The following is a 16,375-nucleotide window of genomic DNA, read 5'->3' as shown; positions in this document are numbered from 1 at the left end:
AAAGGAAGGTATCCTAGGGGACATAATTAGTGAGCCGAGTCCTGAAAATGCATCGGGATGTTCCAAGTAAATGAAAAAGGAATGTATTTCTGGCAAAGTACATACAGTCACAGAAACGTGGACCAGCATGGTGGTGATAGGTGGATTCATGTCAGATTTGATGGAGCTCCTGGAATATAAGTTCATGGTGGAGAGTGACCAAGGTGGGAGTGGACAAGAGAATGCAGGCTGCTGTGGCTCTCCATGCCATGCAAACAACAACTACACTGCTAACATTTTCATCTGGTTATTTATATGGATATCAAGCAACACATTTAAGAAAGGGAGCACCATGAACATTTCGTTTTAGAAGAATACCCTGACAGGATAAACAAAGAGATACAGACATAGGGAACAAGTAGGATTGCTGCAATTCAGCAAAGATAAAGGAAGACAAGACAAATCTGGAAGAGTTTTCTAAGGTACATGAAATATGTTTTTTGGTTTTATAGTCTTGTTGCATGCTGAGGACTGAATTAAGGGCCTCACACAAGCTAAGAATGCACTATACCACTGAGTTACACCCTCAGCCACTAAATTAAGTTTTAATAACCACCACGAAGAGAAGTCATGTACAATTTTGTTTCTAGCTTACGATTACCCCATTAAATACTTGGTGTTGCAATAAGCAAAGATAGGACAATAGTGAGTATAAAACTACTAAACGGGAAGTACCAGTCAATTATCAGCTATTTGAACAGTATCACAGTGTAGCTTATCGTCATCTTCCTTGTCACCAACAGTGTAAAAAATTAAAAGACAGCAGTTTACAGGTGTAGTTACCTCATAACAAGCACTGGAATCCAGACACGTGTACACATTCTGCTGCATGGTTAACATGTCTTGCAGCAAAGTTCTCCAATGAGACTCACTGACAGGAGGCTGCCTGGAATAACAGAGGAAAAACAAAAGATGAAAACCGAAAAAATGAAAGATCTCTCTTCTATTAGTTAAAAGTTAAGAACACAACAAACAAGTACCACCATTCCAAGTGATCACTAGGAATGATCTCATATAAAGACAGAAGGAAAAGCTGGGAAGCTGCACCTCAATGCTAGAGCTGCTGCCAAATCAGCCCCCGTCATAGGCTGCTTAGACACGAAACGAGCAGCAGAAACAGTAAATGGCAAGTCGACAAGTTGTGAGTTTCTAAGGTAAAATAAAGCAGCTATGATGAAGAAAAAGCATTTGGAGACAGGAATTCACTTCCAACTTCATCTTCGTCACTGTGCACCTCCTCTCTGAGGTCTGTCTTCAACTGAACATTCAAACACATGGGGCAACCACAGGCGACACTGGATTTGAAGGCAGGATGGGAACCATGACTCGCAGCAGGGCCATTTGAGTTGTGCCTTCAGTGACAGTATGTATGAACAGCATTCCATAGAGCAACTTAGAGAATACTGCAGAGTTACCTTCTCAGGTGACAGTTCAGGTACAAGAAGCCTCATGGAGCAGTTACAGGAGTTCACCCCGTGGGCATAGCAAGGAGCTTCCAGTTCCCAAGAGCCAGGACCCTCTGCAACTATTCCACAGTGTTCCAGGCCCCTTAAGAAACATGCCAGTGACCACACTCAAGAAAGGCCAAAGTGAAAAGGTCCCACAGGGTATTTCTGGGTCATTTATACTTCTTCCATGCCAGAAGTAATTTACCAGTTCAATCAATTATACCCAAGCAGTGAGACCTTTGTAATTCGGTTGATTAAAAACCATTTTATGTTTTCTTCCAAAGGTACAGAGCAGGGAATTAATGGTCAAGATCTCCTGTAGCAGGGGAAAGGGTTTTGCTAACATTTTCATCCATAGTCACAGATTAGCTGTCATTTAATGTTTCTGAATTTCACTTTCCTAACTCAAAGCCCACCTCAGTCTCAAAACAAATAATAATTCTGATGAAACACAAACATTGATGCAAGATGCTCCTATAAGCTTAATTACCTGTATGAACTTGAGTTTTTAATATACTGAGTTCTAGGCTCCCTTTTATCTATATTATAAAGATGAACTTAAACTAGAACATATAAAAAGACTTCCAATTTTTCTGGTATTAAGTTTTCAACAAACAATGAATGAAAATGAAGTTACAAATACATTTATGTGTTTAAGTTACAGATGATTACTAATATTGCCTTGTAGAAAGAACACACTATAATTCTCAAAAGTTCATCTTAGATTTATATGTTTGCAATCATCTTTTATGTTTACCTAAAATTTGTTTTCAAGTTCTACATAATGAACCTCAATTTTTTTAGTTGTAGATGGGCACAATTCCTTTATTTTATTTATGTGGTGCCAAGGATCAAACCCAGTACCCCATGCACACAACGCAAGCACACTATAACCGAACCACAACCCCAGCCCTGAATCTCAATATTTGAAAAGGGTAGATTCTGTTTTGTGTTTGTCAAATACCAATTAGATAATGTGTCTTTTTGTTAATCATTTTTGGCTTTATGTCATATAATGCATTTTGTAAAAATCATTACTATTTCCAAGTGCTGTGTTAAAAAGAGCAGATTGACAGTACACATATAATAAATATTTCTATAGAAAAAGTATGCATTATTGAGGGGTAATTTCTATAAAAAATCTAGTCTACAAAAATTTTTTTGTTACTGTTTTCTAGGCTGTCCTGCAACTCATGGGCTCAAGTGATCCTCCTGCATCAACTTCCTGAGTTCTTGCAGTAAAAGGCACACATTACCTTGCCCAGCTTCTCCTAATAATTTTAATAAGTATATGCTTCTTGTAATAAGAATATGCTTCACTTGCCTTTGGCATTTTATATTACACAAAAAGAATAATTACTCTCGTTTCATATGTAATAATACATAAGAAAACCATTTTTTAGCATACACACACACAAAATATATAACATTGGCAAGAATTTCTCAGAATAATCCATAAAATGTTTTCATTAGTTTGATATTAGTACTTGAACTCTACCCTCTGGCCTCAAAGAATGGAGGACTCTTTCAGCTTTAGTATGCAAGCGGAGACACAGTGAAATGTCTGATGAAGTGAGGGCCCCAGCTTCCACCAGCTCAATAAAATCATACCTAGGCATCATCTAGCTGAACTCAAGTCCTCACAGCCCAGTTGTTCTTCTAGAAGCCATCAGCACTGGGACAGATGGTATTAATGTTTCCTCACACATGGCTAGTCGTAAATAGAGTTCTAATTAAAATAAATTATAACACATTATTTATAATGGCCTTCTTCAGAAAACATTCAGTAAATAAGAATGAAGAATAGAACTTGAAGAAATTAAACAGGAAGCTTGCAAATTAACAAGATTCCTGAACACACACATACACAGTATGACTTCAGCTTTGGAACAGAGGTGGATTTTTAAGGGAAAAACAGTCTTGTATTCAAGATGGTACAACCTCGGTTTTAACAGATTTTGTGATATTGCTACCATTTAGGATATATACAAGACTATTCTGGCGGTGATGAAGGCCAAGCCATGGTAACAAAATTAAAATTCATTTTAAGCATACTACTTTGAAAATGGGCCGTATTCTTAGTAAACAGGTCACTGAGTAGAAATTAACCCCATACACTTCAACATTATGTAAGGAACTCAGGGTGAGGACAATCTTGCAGCAACAGCAAGGCTTTCCTGTTAAAGAGAAGGTTTTAGAGCAGTCAGAACCTCACACCCCACTTGAACAGGAATTTTTTTCCCCCTCTTAAAGGAAAGAGAAGTGGGATTTTTATTTTGCATTTTGATTGATTGGTTGGTTCTCATGCAGCACTTGAGATCAAACCCAAGTCTCCCAGTCTGCGAGGCAAGTGCTACTAGCACTGAGTTGCATTCTTCCGGCCATTAAGAAATCCTAAGACTTGAATCATACAAAATCTTAATCATTTATTCAATAATCAGACAGCTGATATGTGAGTCCCCATCTGAGCTGTATGGTGGTGATCACATTCGTGCTAGAGAATGAGTGATCTAAAGGGGAATGTAAAGTACAGACTTTAATAACCACAGGATGCTATTTCGAGAAATGGGGACAGCAGCAAGGGAGGCACATGGGAAAAGCCAGGGAATCTCCAGGAAAAGCAATTCATTCCACCTGGAGTAGTCAAACCAGGTTTCCTAAAAAGATGTGGAACTAGCTCTTAAAAGAGGGAAATATATAAGACTGTCTCATTAGCATCCGAGTTTTTTCTTTTAATCTTTAAACTATAACTCAAAATTCAAATAACAAGAGAGAAAAAAGATTTTGAAAAGCTCTCATTATTTGATCCTACTTCCTGTGAGTCTGCCCCTTCAGCATTAGTTTTTTAGAAGGCTTTTCCTCCCAAGCATTCTTCGTATCTTTATGCAGTCTCCTGAGGGACAGGTTCAGAATCTAACCTCACCTGCTCCTTGGGAATCACCCTCCACTCCCTACCTCCAGTTCACACCTCTCTGATCTTCACATCCATCTTCAATCTGGAATCTCCACCTAAAGGCCACAAGGTCACAGGTCCTCTCTGCTTATTTCCCTGCCTAAAAATCTAGTATAATAGATTAAAAAAAAACTTTAGAGTTTATTACTGAACATTTGGATACCACCTACTTCAAAATGCCTTTCAACTCTGTTGCCAACTTTTCTACAAGGTAATCTGTTAATTCTCACATAGACTTCATGAGTATTCTGTTAGTATAATTTAATTGGACATAGCTCCTACCAGTCCAGAGAGGCATCATGTCTTTCTTCCTCAGCAGCCTGACATCAAGCATAATAGACACTAAGTATGTCAAAATCCATAACAAAATAGTCATAAGATAATGTAAATAAAAAATTCATAAATATTTAAGAAATGTAAATGTTAACTAATGAGTTCAGTTGTCCTGTCTCTCTTATAACTGGTTTTAAATAAATTTCCAAAAAGAAACTCGGCAAAATTTCTAACTTCCTTAGAATGACTGTTATACTTCAAATGAAGTTAACATAGAAACATACAGAATTAGTGTAAATACAAATGTTCTAGTTATCAAATTTAACATCTTTTTACACTTATTCACTCATTCGTTTGAAAAGATTCATTACCTATAAACTGTTAGAAACTGTTTTAAGCAACAGAAATAGAATGTGAAAAAGGCACATATTCACCAAATTATTGAGCAACACAAATATTTTCTGATCAGCATCAGAAAATAACATTTCCACTGAACAAATTTTATACTTGCGCAGCTCTTAATTTAATATGTACATATACTAGAATCCTTATAGGAATGCAGGAAAAGAATAGATCAGCTTAGGCAGAACTGACATTTTTACACTACTGTATCTTCCAATCAACAAACATGAGGTATATTTCTCCATTTTTATGTCTATTATTGTTCTCAGTGTTTGTAATTTTCAGTGTATATGATTTATATATTTCATTTTAGATTTACTGCTAGAAATGTGATGTTTTGATACTATTATAAAGTTCCCAACTTCATCGTCATTAGGGAAATACACATTAGGATTTCAGTAAAATGCTATCGTATTTGCTTAAAAAAGGAGGAAAGGGAAAAAAACTCAGTATCAAATAAGTATATATTGCTAGAGCAACATACACAGTAATTGTGAAATATGATTTGGCAGAATCTCCTAAAGTTGGTCTCAGGTATATTCTATAACTCAACAATTGTATGCTAAGTAGGTATGGTATTCAAGAAAAACACATGCATATATATCCAAAGACATATGTATAGGAAAGACAGAGGAATGAATCCGACTTAACTTTCCTATGTACATATGTGAGCATAGCACAGTGAATATCCACATATGTACAACAGGAGACTAGGATCTTTATTACAATAAGATATACTTCAGATTTGTTTAAATATGTCAAAATATATTCTATTATCATGTTTAATTAAAAAGAACAAATTTTTAAAAATTAAAATTATTCATAAAATTGTAATAAGAACAAGCAAAACAGAAATAATCAAAATGACCATAACGTAGAATTTATAAATAATGTATTATATTCACAAAATGAAATATTTTACAACAATGAGAATGAACAAATAATGTTATGCCAACAATGTAGATGAATCTCGCCAATGTAATGCAGGGAGACTACATAAAAGAGTACATGCTATAGAATTTTATTTGCATCCAGCAGTAAAAAGGGGCAAAGTTATGTATTGAAGGGAGGTCATGACTGGGAAAGGCGAGAGATGTGGCTTACAACAATCCTGATTAGCACACACTGTACAAGCCACATGCCCTCCATTCTGACTACTCTCAGCTTTCCAAGCACATGGCAGCTTTCTACTTTAGCATCCAGGACTATGAAGTCTGCAGAGAAAGTATTCAAGCTAGTCAGTCCAACAAAGTTAAAAAACACAAGATTAATGTATCAAAAATCAAGTGTATTTCATTACATCCTAGGAATGGACAATTTAAAATTAAGAAAGCAATTTCATTTACAATAGCATCAACAAATAATATTAGAAATCAATTTAACAAAATAAGTATGAGATTTGTGCATGAAAAGCAACAAAATCATTAAAGACCCAAGTAAATAGAGAGGTATACTGTGTTCATGGAATAGAAGAGTTAATAGGGATTTAGGTTAGCAATGCCTCCAAAATATATAAATTTGATGTAATCCCTACCAAAATCCCAAATGAGAACACTTGACATGTTGATTTTAAAGTTCATATGTAAATGGAAAGGCCCTATAATAAGCAAAACAAATTTGAAAAAGAAAAAAGTTGAGAGACTAATATTAACTAGTGTCAAGATTTATTATAGATCTATAATAACCAGTGTAATGTGCTTTTGAAAGAATGAAAAATTAATGGACAGAATAAAGATTTTAAAAAATCACCCTTACACATATGCACAACTTATTTTCAAAGTTGCAAAGGTAAGTAGGTAGAGAAATGACAGTATTTTCAACAAGTAGTGTGGTTAACACTCAGATGTGAGGGCTTGGAATGTGGCTCAATGGTAGACTCCTTGCCTAGTGTGTATGAGGCCCTAGGTTTGACTCCTAGCACCAAAAATTCATTCCAATAAACAATAAAAGTAAACTCTCAAAATGCATCATGAACCTGAAAATAAACATACAACTAAAAATTCTGCTATAAAAGGTAAATATAAAAGTCTGTGGTAAGTATTTTTTAGATATGAAAACAAAATTCAAGAACCACCATTTGATTTTTAAAAATATGCTTTTAAAAAGACAAATAAGAGAATGGAAAGATAAGGCCCAAGTGGAGAAAAGATTACACAGCATATGTCTAACAAGGAGCATGTATCCTGAACATATTAAAAAAAAAAAAAAAACCGAAGACACGATTTAAAAAAAAATAAGCCCCTCCTGAATTACACCTGTAATTCCAGTAGCTCAGGAGGTTGAGGCAGGAGAATCATAAATTCAAAGCCAGCCTCAGCAATATTCTAGGCCCTAAGCAACTTAGCAAGACCCTTTCTCAAAATAATTTTTTTTTTTTTTACAAAGGACTAGGGATTTAACTCAGTGATAAAGCACATCTGGATTCAATATATAGTACCAAAGGGAAAAAAAAAGAACTGAAAAGAGACTTGTCAAATAAGCCTATAAAAGGATCCCCAACATTATTAAAGACATGCAACTAAAACCAAAATCAGATACCACATACCTATTAAAATAGCTGAGCTTAACAAAACTGACCAATCCTAAGTATTGATGAGGATGTAGAACAGCTGAACTCTCCTACAAGACTGGTTAAAAAATAAAACGATACAGATACTTTGGTAAACAGCTTGGCAGTTGGCCCCTCTCCCAAGTTAACCATCTACCTACCAGGATCCTGCCAGTTCACCTTTATGTATTTATTCAAGAGAAATTGAAATCTGTATCTACAGCAGATATATTTGTAAAAGTCAAAACTTGAAACCATCCAAATGTCCACTAATAGAATAGTTGAGTAAGGTGAGATTAATCCAAGCAATGAAATACTACTCAGCAAATAAAAATGAATGAGCTACTGAATGAATCAAAATATTCTGCTGAGTACAAGATGTCAAATAACCACCACAAAATACGGATGATTCATTTACACAAAGTTCTGGGAAATGTAAAGTAACATGTAAAGGGACAGAAAGTAGATCTGACCTTGTAAGGGAACGTGGACTTGAGGAGAAGCTGGCAGGAATGGATCGTAAAGAAGCAATAGCAAACCCTTAAGGGGAATGAATATATTCATGAACCTGACAATACTGATGGTTTCATGAGCATATATATGTCAAACCTTATCAAACTGTATATGCGTATGAGTTTTAACGACTCACTTCCGACCAGCGTGCCTGGTCAATCTAACCATCAGCTTGCGAGCCTCTTCAGAGCTAGACTCAGTGTTCTTAACAAATGAAATAGGTTTCTCAAGTCCATGTTTTTCCAAAAGCTCTGACACACTGTAAGTGAAAAAAGAATTATTTAAAATCTTGCTGCCAAACAAAAGCACTCTAAGAATCTTAAACATACAAATACTTAAGTTCTAGTATTAAAACAAAGAGCATCACACAATATGATCTAGTTTTATATTTTAAGAAAAACAAAGCTCATTATATTTCAAATCTTATTTTCCCCGTTGACTTTCATTAGAATACACCTGGATTAAAGCATATTTTTGTAAGAGGGCATTTTTATTTCAAAATTATTTTAGCAATTTCCCTCTGCCATAATAACACAAATCAGTAAAATAAGCCAAATATATAATTTCATTGCCCAATTTTAACTCGTTGTTAACAATTCTATGATGTGTAGCTCTGAGGGGCAACAAGACTAAAAAGTTCTTATTTTAAAATAAGACCTACGGCCAGGCACAGTGTCACACAGAGTGGGAGGCTAAGACAGGAGGATTACAAGTTCAAAGCCAGCCTCAGCAATGGTGAGGCGCTTAGCAACTCAGTGACACCCTGTCTCTAAAACATAAAATACGGTTGGGGATGTGGCTCAGTGGATAAGGGCCCCTGAGTTCAATCCCAGTACCCCCCCCCAAAAAAAACCACCCACACACACATTAAAAATAAAACCTAAGCATAATCCAGAGACCTATAGGATAGTACCGTTTTCTTGAGGTACTGGGGACATAAGGACCACAAACATGCAGTAAATAAATTATGACTATTTCATTGTATCTCAGTGAAATATCTTTTCTAGGTTTCATTAGGCAAACAGATAAAAGGAGTAGTGAAAAGTCAACTTGTAATAGGAAGCACTTGAATTTATTAAACATTCTGTAGGAAATACAACTGTATAATTTTCAGAACATAGAATAATAAGAATCAAGCTAATAATAAATGGAGGTCCTGAGAAAAATGAACAGTTAGTTCTTCATTTAACTCATACATGGTACACAAAACATTCTGTTCCCTTAAGTGCAGCTTAAAATATTTACCCTAAAGACCCTTAATTTGAGTGAATAAAATTACTGAACTCCAAGGTATATTTTACCATACATATTACCACTACTAAAGTGGTGTTATTATCTATAATTTCTATAATTACACATTGAAAGGACAGTGTTATTCTTAACATTTTATTTGAAATATTTTAAAGTTACATATTGACACACACATAAACACTAACAATATTGACTTCTTAAATGGCAAATTAAGAATGTTCCAATCTCAAAGAAATAACTCAATGTTTCCTCAGAACAGTAAGGAAAACTATTACCAAGTAACATGAAGGTTCTAGCACAGTTTGATGTAATTAAATATATTGTACCCAAAAAAGTCAGATGCAATACTTGCTGCAGAAATTATCATTTCTTTTGTGCCTGTTACGTTTAAGGGACTTTAAATGCTTCATATAATATTAATTCCCAAATTCCACGAGTTCAGTAATTAAAAATAAGGAAACCACAAGTTCAAAGATTACACAGCAGAAATGTCTACATTTGAATACAGACTCAGTCTATAATCCCATGCCTCTTACTACTCTTCCATTCTGTGGAAACAAGGCAGGTATACGTTCATCACTGGGGAGATTCACTCAAAGAACCAGAAAAAAAAAATACAAGGTCAAAGGAGAAATAATGACTAAAAGGCTGGCTTAGGGTCACACTTCTTGGATAGTCCCACTTAGTTGGCACAGTACCAAAAGACTTCATTTTTCTCACCTGAGAATTTGTTCCAGTTGGTCTACCATGTCATGAAGAGTTGTGGTCATCTTTGTCTTATGACTAAAGAATTGAAATAACAAAAATTAAAATTGAGTCTTAATAGTGGCTCTTTAATAAAGCATAACACCCAATTCAGTGGTCTAAGAGCATGCTTCTCTTCTATTTCATATGTAACATACTGTCCAAATAAAAGTTCAGGCTTAACTCCTAAATTCATTCAATAGTTTTCATGAGTCTACGGATTATGCCTGTAATCCCAGCAGCTCGGGAGGCCGAGGCAGGCCGACTGAGTTCAAAGCCAGCCTTAGCAAAAAGCGAGGCGTTAAGCAATTCACTGAGACTCTGTCTCTAAATACAAAATAGGGCGGGGGATGTGGCTCAGTGGTTGAGTGCCCTTAACTTCAATTCCTAGTACCACCCCTGCACCCCCCCCAAAGAAAGTAAATAAAAAAAATACTAGAGTAGGTCAACATTCTCCATAACAGATTAGCCAGACAGGACTAACTACTTTCTAAGGTATTTTTGGTTTAGTTCTGACTCAAGGCAAAAAAAAAAAGAATAGAATTTAAATTAATTGGAGAACTATAAATCAGGGGGCTGGGGCTGTAGCTCAGTAGCAGAGCACTTACCTAGCATGTGTGAGGCACTGGGTTACATCCTCAGAACTGCATACAAATAAAATAAAGGCATGTTGCCCATACACAACTACAATTAAATACAAAAAAACTAATATATCAGATAAGGAGCAAGGCTCCACATGCTGCCTTTCAACAAGGCCTGACAACATCTGTGGCTGCCCTAAGATATCCTCATTAGCATTCCGTATACAAGGGGCAGCTCTCACACAAAATCATTCCATCTCATCAGGAATCCCATCCACCTCAGTGGTGAAAAACCAGGGAGAAGAACCACCATTTGAGAGAATCACTGGCAGGCAGTCAACACAGGAAAGCAAGTCTTTCTGTGGAAGTGAGTGAGTGGGAACTAGTAGAAATATTAAGAAAAGGCACCCAAGTCAATAAAATGTGGCTGGTAGAGAAGAGGAAACATGGCACAACACATCAAGGGAACACAGATTTGGCAGAAAAACCTAACTGCTATAAACACTTTCACCCTACATGACAGTAAGTGCTCCTCAACATTCTGCTGAGAGTCCCAACCTGACACTCTCAGTGCCTTCCCACAGTGCCCTGAATTCCAGCGAATGATCCAACTTGAACATAAAGCCTCATTATTTTTAAAATGATTGATCTCCCTGGTGTAAATCTATTTGACAACTATTCGGTGCAACTATCAGAGATTACACTACCTTCTTAGGCTTCAAACGAGAGTGAGAAGTCAGGTATAGACTACCTATAGTCATTCGTCAGAGCTACCTTTCATTAATGTACACCTTCAGCAGTAATCTTTTTAAAATTATCATTCTGTAGCATAGTCATAGATACCAAAGAAAGCAGTGTACTTCCTTTGTGAATTGACATTGAATAAGTGATTATTCTTTTCAATGACTTGGTCTAGTTCACTTAGGACCAAGACTGGAGGCATCAAGTTGAGAACCACCGAGTTTCACACCCAGCTCATTGAAACAGAAATCCTTCAAGGACTTACTCTCTGAAAAATAGGTTAGGGAGTAGCCTCTGCATCACGTTGCCCTGTATAGAAGGAAATTCTGAAATCCTTCACACTGAAGTTTTTCAACTGTGGGTAATCGCACTTTGCTGCAAAATGTCTATAATACAATCCATTTTACCTGCCTTTTGCTGCCTACTGAAGGACATGACTGTTAGAGGCATACTTGCTATATACTGCCATTCTTTACCAAGGATGTGAAGGAGAGACTGGCCATACTCGCATAGGTCTGAGTAATACCAAGTTCCCTACACAGAGATGCCCAAGCCCGACTGAAGAAGGGAGGTAACTCAGTACTACTCGACCTCCATCCAGCTTTACCATTAACAGGATGAATGCTGAGATCCTTTCTTAATGGTCAGAACTTAGAACTTTGACAAGGAGAAAGGAATGGCCGGATGTACAAATCACCAATGTTTCTGTAACCTAACAGGCAGAATGTAAGATATATCACTTCTCTAAAAAAATGAAAACTGAGACAAGACTGGCAACCCAGCTGCAAGTAGTGCTGTAGTGAAGGGGCTGGGCTTGTCAAAAAAGGGAACACAGATCATAGAAACAGAGATAAAAGTCCTTCCAATTAAATATGACAGAAAGAGCTATACATTATCTCTACTCCTTTCCAAACTCCATTTAAAAGACGGTAAGTGAAACAGCAAAAGGAACTGGGGGTGTACACACAAGGAACAGAGAGAGAGAAAGGAGACAACATGGATAAGAGATGCACAGAAAATCTGGAGATGCAAATTAGGTGGCTATAGACATAAAGCAGAGAAGTAACAACTGCAAGCAGAATGGGAAGCCAGCACACATGCGGAAAAAGGAATGCCAAGGGCTGGAAGCAGCGGGTATTTCTGAAAACATAAGCGTGCGCACTGGTTATAGTCCTTTTATCTCACACAGGCAGTCCACTCTTCCACACCTGGAAGAACAGAGGGACTTCATACTGTAGACAGCTGGATTAGGCACACCCCAGTACTAAAAAGTACAAGACATGTAGATGGAAAGGGCGGAAAAGAGGTACTATTCTGAGTTAACAAGAGAGAAAATACAGATGTTAGCATTTTAGGGTCTCGCCCATTTAAATATCCCTTCCTGACCACGTTAAGGTAAGGTTCACCTAGCAACAAGCCTGCTCTCTACGAATACAAGGCTTCCAATCAGCTGTTTAGGGCTTTAACTATAAATTACTCATCATGAATAAAAACAGAAAAACATTCCTAAGCGTAAAGGCATAAACACAATAGAATATGAAGAACCAGAAACTGAGGTGAGGATCAAAGACAGCAGAAGAGCGTGTATCCATGCATCTGTGAAACAAGATGGGGACTTTTTTTTTTTAAATGAACACGTTCTTAGAATTTAAATTAAAAAGGTAAACAAACTTTAAAATTCAAAAAACTGAATTAGAAGATAAAACTAAAGAAATATCCCAGATCAAAGGTGAGAAACAGAATGAAAAGGGCAGTAAAAGGTCTTAAATGAGAGCTACAGTTAAATAACAAAATTCACAGATCTAACTTTTGAAAAACAGGAATTTGAGGAGAAAAGTACAAATAAACTCGTTAAGGAAAAAAAAATATATTTCCCACAGGACTGAAAGTTATGAGCTTCCAGAATATAGTAGACTAGTCAATGAACAACATAACAAATTCAGACTTGCAAGAAAACATTTTTAAGGTATTTCAGAACACTAAGGATGAGGATAAGATAGTAAACCCTGTAAAAAGGAAGAAAACCACACGTAAAGCACTATGATTCAGAATAGCACTGGGCTTCTCAAAAACCTGGAGGACACAACAGCAGTACCTTCAGACCTTGCAGCAAAAAGACCGTGCACCTGTAATTGCACACACAGTCTAGCCTTCTACCTACTGGAAGGGTATGATCATGGTATTAGGAAGATTGAAGGACAAAGAAAATAATAGGAAATTACCCAATCCAGGGAAAACAAACTTGTATCAAAAGGAAACAAAAACACCTAACTCTGTGTAAACAATATTGCATTATTTTTTGAGAGAAAAGACAATTTTTTTAATATTTATTTTTCAGTTTTTCAATGGACACAACATCTTTATTTTCATGTGGTGCTGAGGATCGAACCCAGTGTCGCGCATGCCAGGCGAGCACGTTACCACTTGAGCCACATCCCCAGCCCAAATGCATAATTGTAATGACAAAAAATAGGAGGAATACAAACAGAAAAAGGAAAGTGTTTCCATAAAAGCATACCAAGAATGATCTAAAATTGCAGTATTAACAGCAAGCATAATATTAAGATAATAAAAATTATGAAAGTTATCTGCTTTTTTGAAGGCAGGTATTTAAGGATGAAGAAAGGAGGCCATGAACAGTTGTCTACTATCAAGTGTTAAATTGCCTGGTTTCAACTATGTTCATACATTACATCATTTTTTAAAAATTAAGAGGGGATCATGTCCCTCTGGACTCCTGTATTTTACAACAGCACCTCACTTTTTTTCAGTAACAACTTACTTTAGGGAAAAGACCAACTGACTTACAGAAAGTTCCATATTCTATATTGACCTTACTATTTTCTTCATGGCTATTTAAATTGTCTTTCTAGTTCCTGTTTCAACTATAAACTGGCCGAAAAGATTGATAGATCCAGAGGGAACAATTCTAGCACAATTACTCCTCAGGGCACTGAAATACCAGGTTCTTCATGCTGCATCACATCATAAGACAGACATGCGATGTCAGGCTATTTGACTAAGTAATGCCAGCCTGGCTAAGGTAAGAAAATGGCAGTCAGACCTTGACTTTATAAATGTAAATTTCACCTTTAAAAATAAAAGAAAAATAGTCGCTGGGATAATGCTTTACTATCTTGCTTTACCATTAATTTTTCAACCGATTTCAGTACTATTAATGACTGCATGATAATTATTTCATGGTGAATTGCAAAACAGGTGTCTACTTTCATAAAAAATAAATATTTTCTAGAAAGGACAAGAGACAGACAAGGAAAGAGAAAATGGATAAGGAGCTTCCCTGTGTAAGTATCTTGCAAATAAGAAAATTAATGACAAGAGGTTAAATGACTAAAGTTACAAAGGCTTAGAACAGGCCTGCTGATTTTCCCTTCCTGCCCTTTCAAGTGTTGTAAGCAACGTGAATTCTTTTCCAGATGTAAAAATTGTATTATATGCTAGATTTTAAAAAAGAATTAAAGGATTAAAAGAATGACTGTTACCTGACTTCCAATTTGCATGCAAGTCAATAATCAAAAATTACATATATAAGATTCCATTTAAACATAAAAGTACTTAAAAATTACACACATTCATCCATCACTAGTACAGGTCCCCTGAGGACTAATACAAGTAAGCACCAAGAACAATTCACAGAATACACTTTTAGCAGATAAATATGACAATTAAAACACAACTGAAATCAATCAGTACCAATCCACTAATGAAAATATTTTGGGGGTGGGGGATACCAGGGATTGAACCCAGGGGCACTCAACCACTGAGCCACATCTCCGTTTTTTATTTTGCCGCAGCCTCCTGAGCCACTAGGATTAAAGGCATGTGCTACCACATCACACCCAGCTAAAAAGAATTTTTTGTCGAGATGGCGTTTTTATTTAACACAAGTTTAACAAAATTATATAACTTAGTTGTAATTATAGTATAAAATATACTAGAACTTCCCATATAATGGTAGAAGAACTTGAGTTTATCTCTACACAACAGGATTGCAGATGATTTTATTTTCATCTTTGTATTTCTTTCACATTCCAAAAATTCTCTATGATGAATATTTGGGGAAGCAATGTTTTCATTTTAAAGGTTAGAATAAAAGGACAGTAAGATTGGCCTATGGACTCTTACCCATATCCCCTTTGTGGCAGACATTCTAAGATGTCATAGCAAAGAGAGAGTTGATCATTTCGTTCACAGTTATAGATGCACTCTAGCGATATTGCCATCAGCTGATCCTGATCAGGAATGATTTTTTGCTTCAGCTAGAAAATAAAGCATTTTGTACTAAATGTCAATAGATTCACAGTCTATTTCTCCCTAGCCCAGTACCACTGCCAATAGAATATTAAATAGTGCAATTAATCAGCCACAGAAACAAATCTTGATTTTTGTTCAGCTTAAAGACTTTGGAAATAATTCTAAATGAAATCACATTTTAATTACAGAATCAGCTAGAAAAGATAATTTGTAACCCATAAGCTTTGCATCTGCTGAAAACAGACTTGTCAATTTATGATCCTTTCAAGATAAAGCAGAGAGGAAAAGCACAGTGAACTGAAAACGCAATTCATTAAAAATAACATTTCTAACCCTGGAGCCAAATTCTTTGGGTTCCAATTACAAAAACATAAAATTCTTTAACTAATATTTAAAAATGCTAGAACCTATTTTTTTCAGTATGTATTATACGTTATTCATTTAACTACACAGTACTGACATTCTGTTCAGAAGTGCAACTGTAATGTAGTTGTACACAAACCACAGAACATAATCTATTTCTGATGCAGAAAAATGACCACTTCAGGCCACTTTCTATACAGAATACACCATTTCTCCCTGCAAACAACAGATATCCATTCTTGCA

General features: G+C 36.0%; 1 protein-coding gene across 1 annotated transcript in view; it reads right to left on the bottom strand.

Annotated features, from left to right (window-relative positions):
- The window catches only part of LOC308640368 (NBAS subunit of NRZ tethering complex-like), a gene marked incomplete at its 3' end in the record, with an annotated part of 172,589 nt that extends 156,822 nt beyond the window's left edge, over nucleotides 1-15,767 (bottom strand). Inside the window, exons 1-4 of the mRNA XM_081312302.1 lie at nucleotides 15,640-15,767; nucleotides 10,148-10,210; nucleotides 8,313-8,435; nucleotides 823-925 (exon numbers count right to left, since the gene is read on the bottom strand). Coding sequence (XP_081168428.1) covers nucleotides 823-925; nucleotides 8,313-8,435; nucleotides 10,148-10,210; nucleotides 15,640-15,737 — 387 coding nt within the window. The 5' untranslated portion in view covers nucleotides 15,738-15,767. The remainder of the gene's footprint in view (nucleotides 1-822; nucleotides 926-8,312; nucleotides 8,436-10,147; nucleotides 10,211-15,639) is intronic.
- Between the last annotated feature and the right edge of the window lie 608 nt (nucleotides 15,768-16,375).

This window comes from Spermophilus citellus, assembly GCF_964194105.1.
Source record: "Spermophilus citellus genome assembly, contig: SCAFFOLD_114, whole genome shotgun sequence".
Lineage (NCBI taxonomy): Eukaryota > Metazoa > Chordata > Mammalia > Rodentia > Sciuridae > Spermophilus > Spermophilus citellus.
The sequence above is the reverse complement of the archived record's forward strand: the minus strand, read 5'-3'. Positions and strand labels throughout refer to the sequence as shown.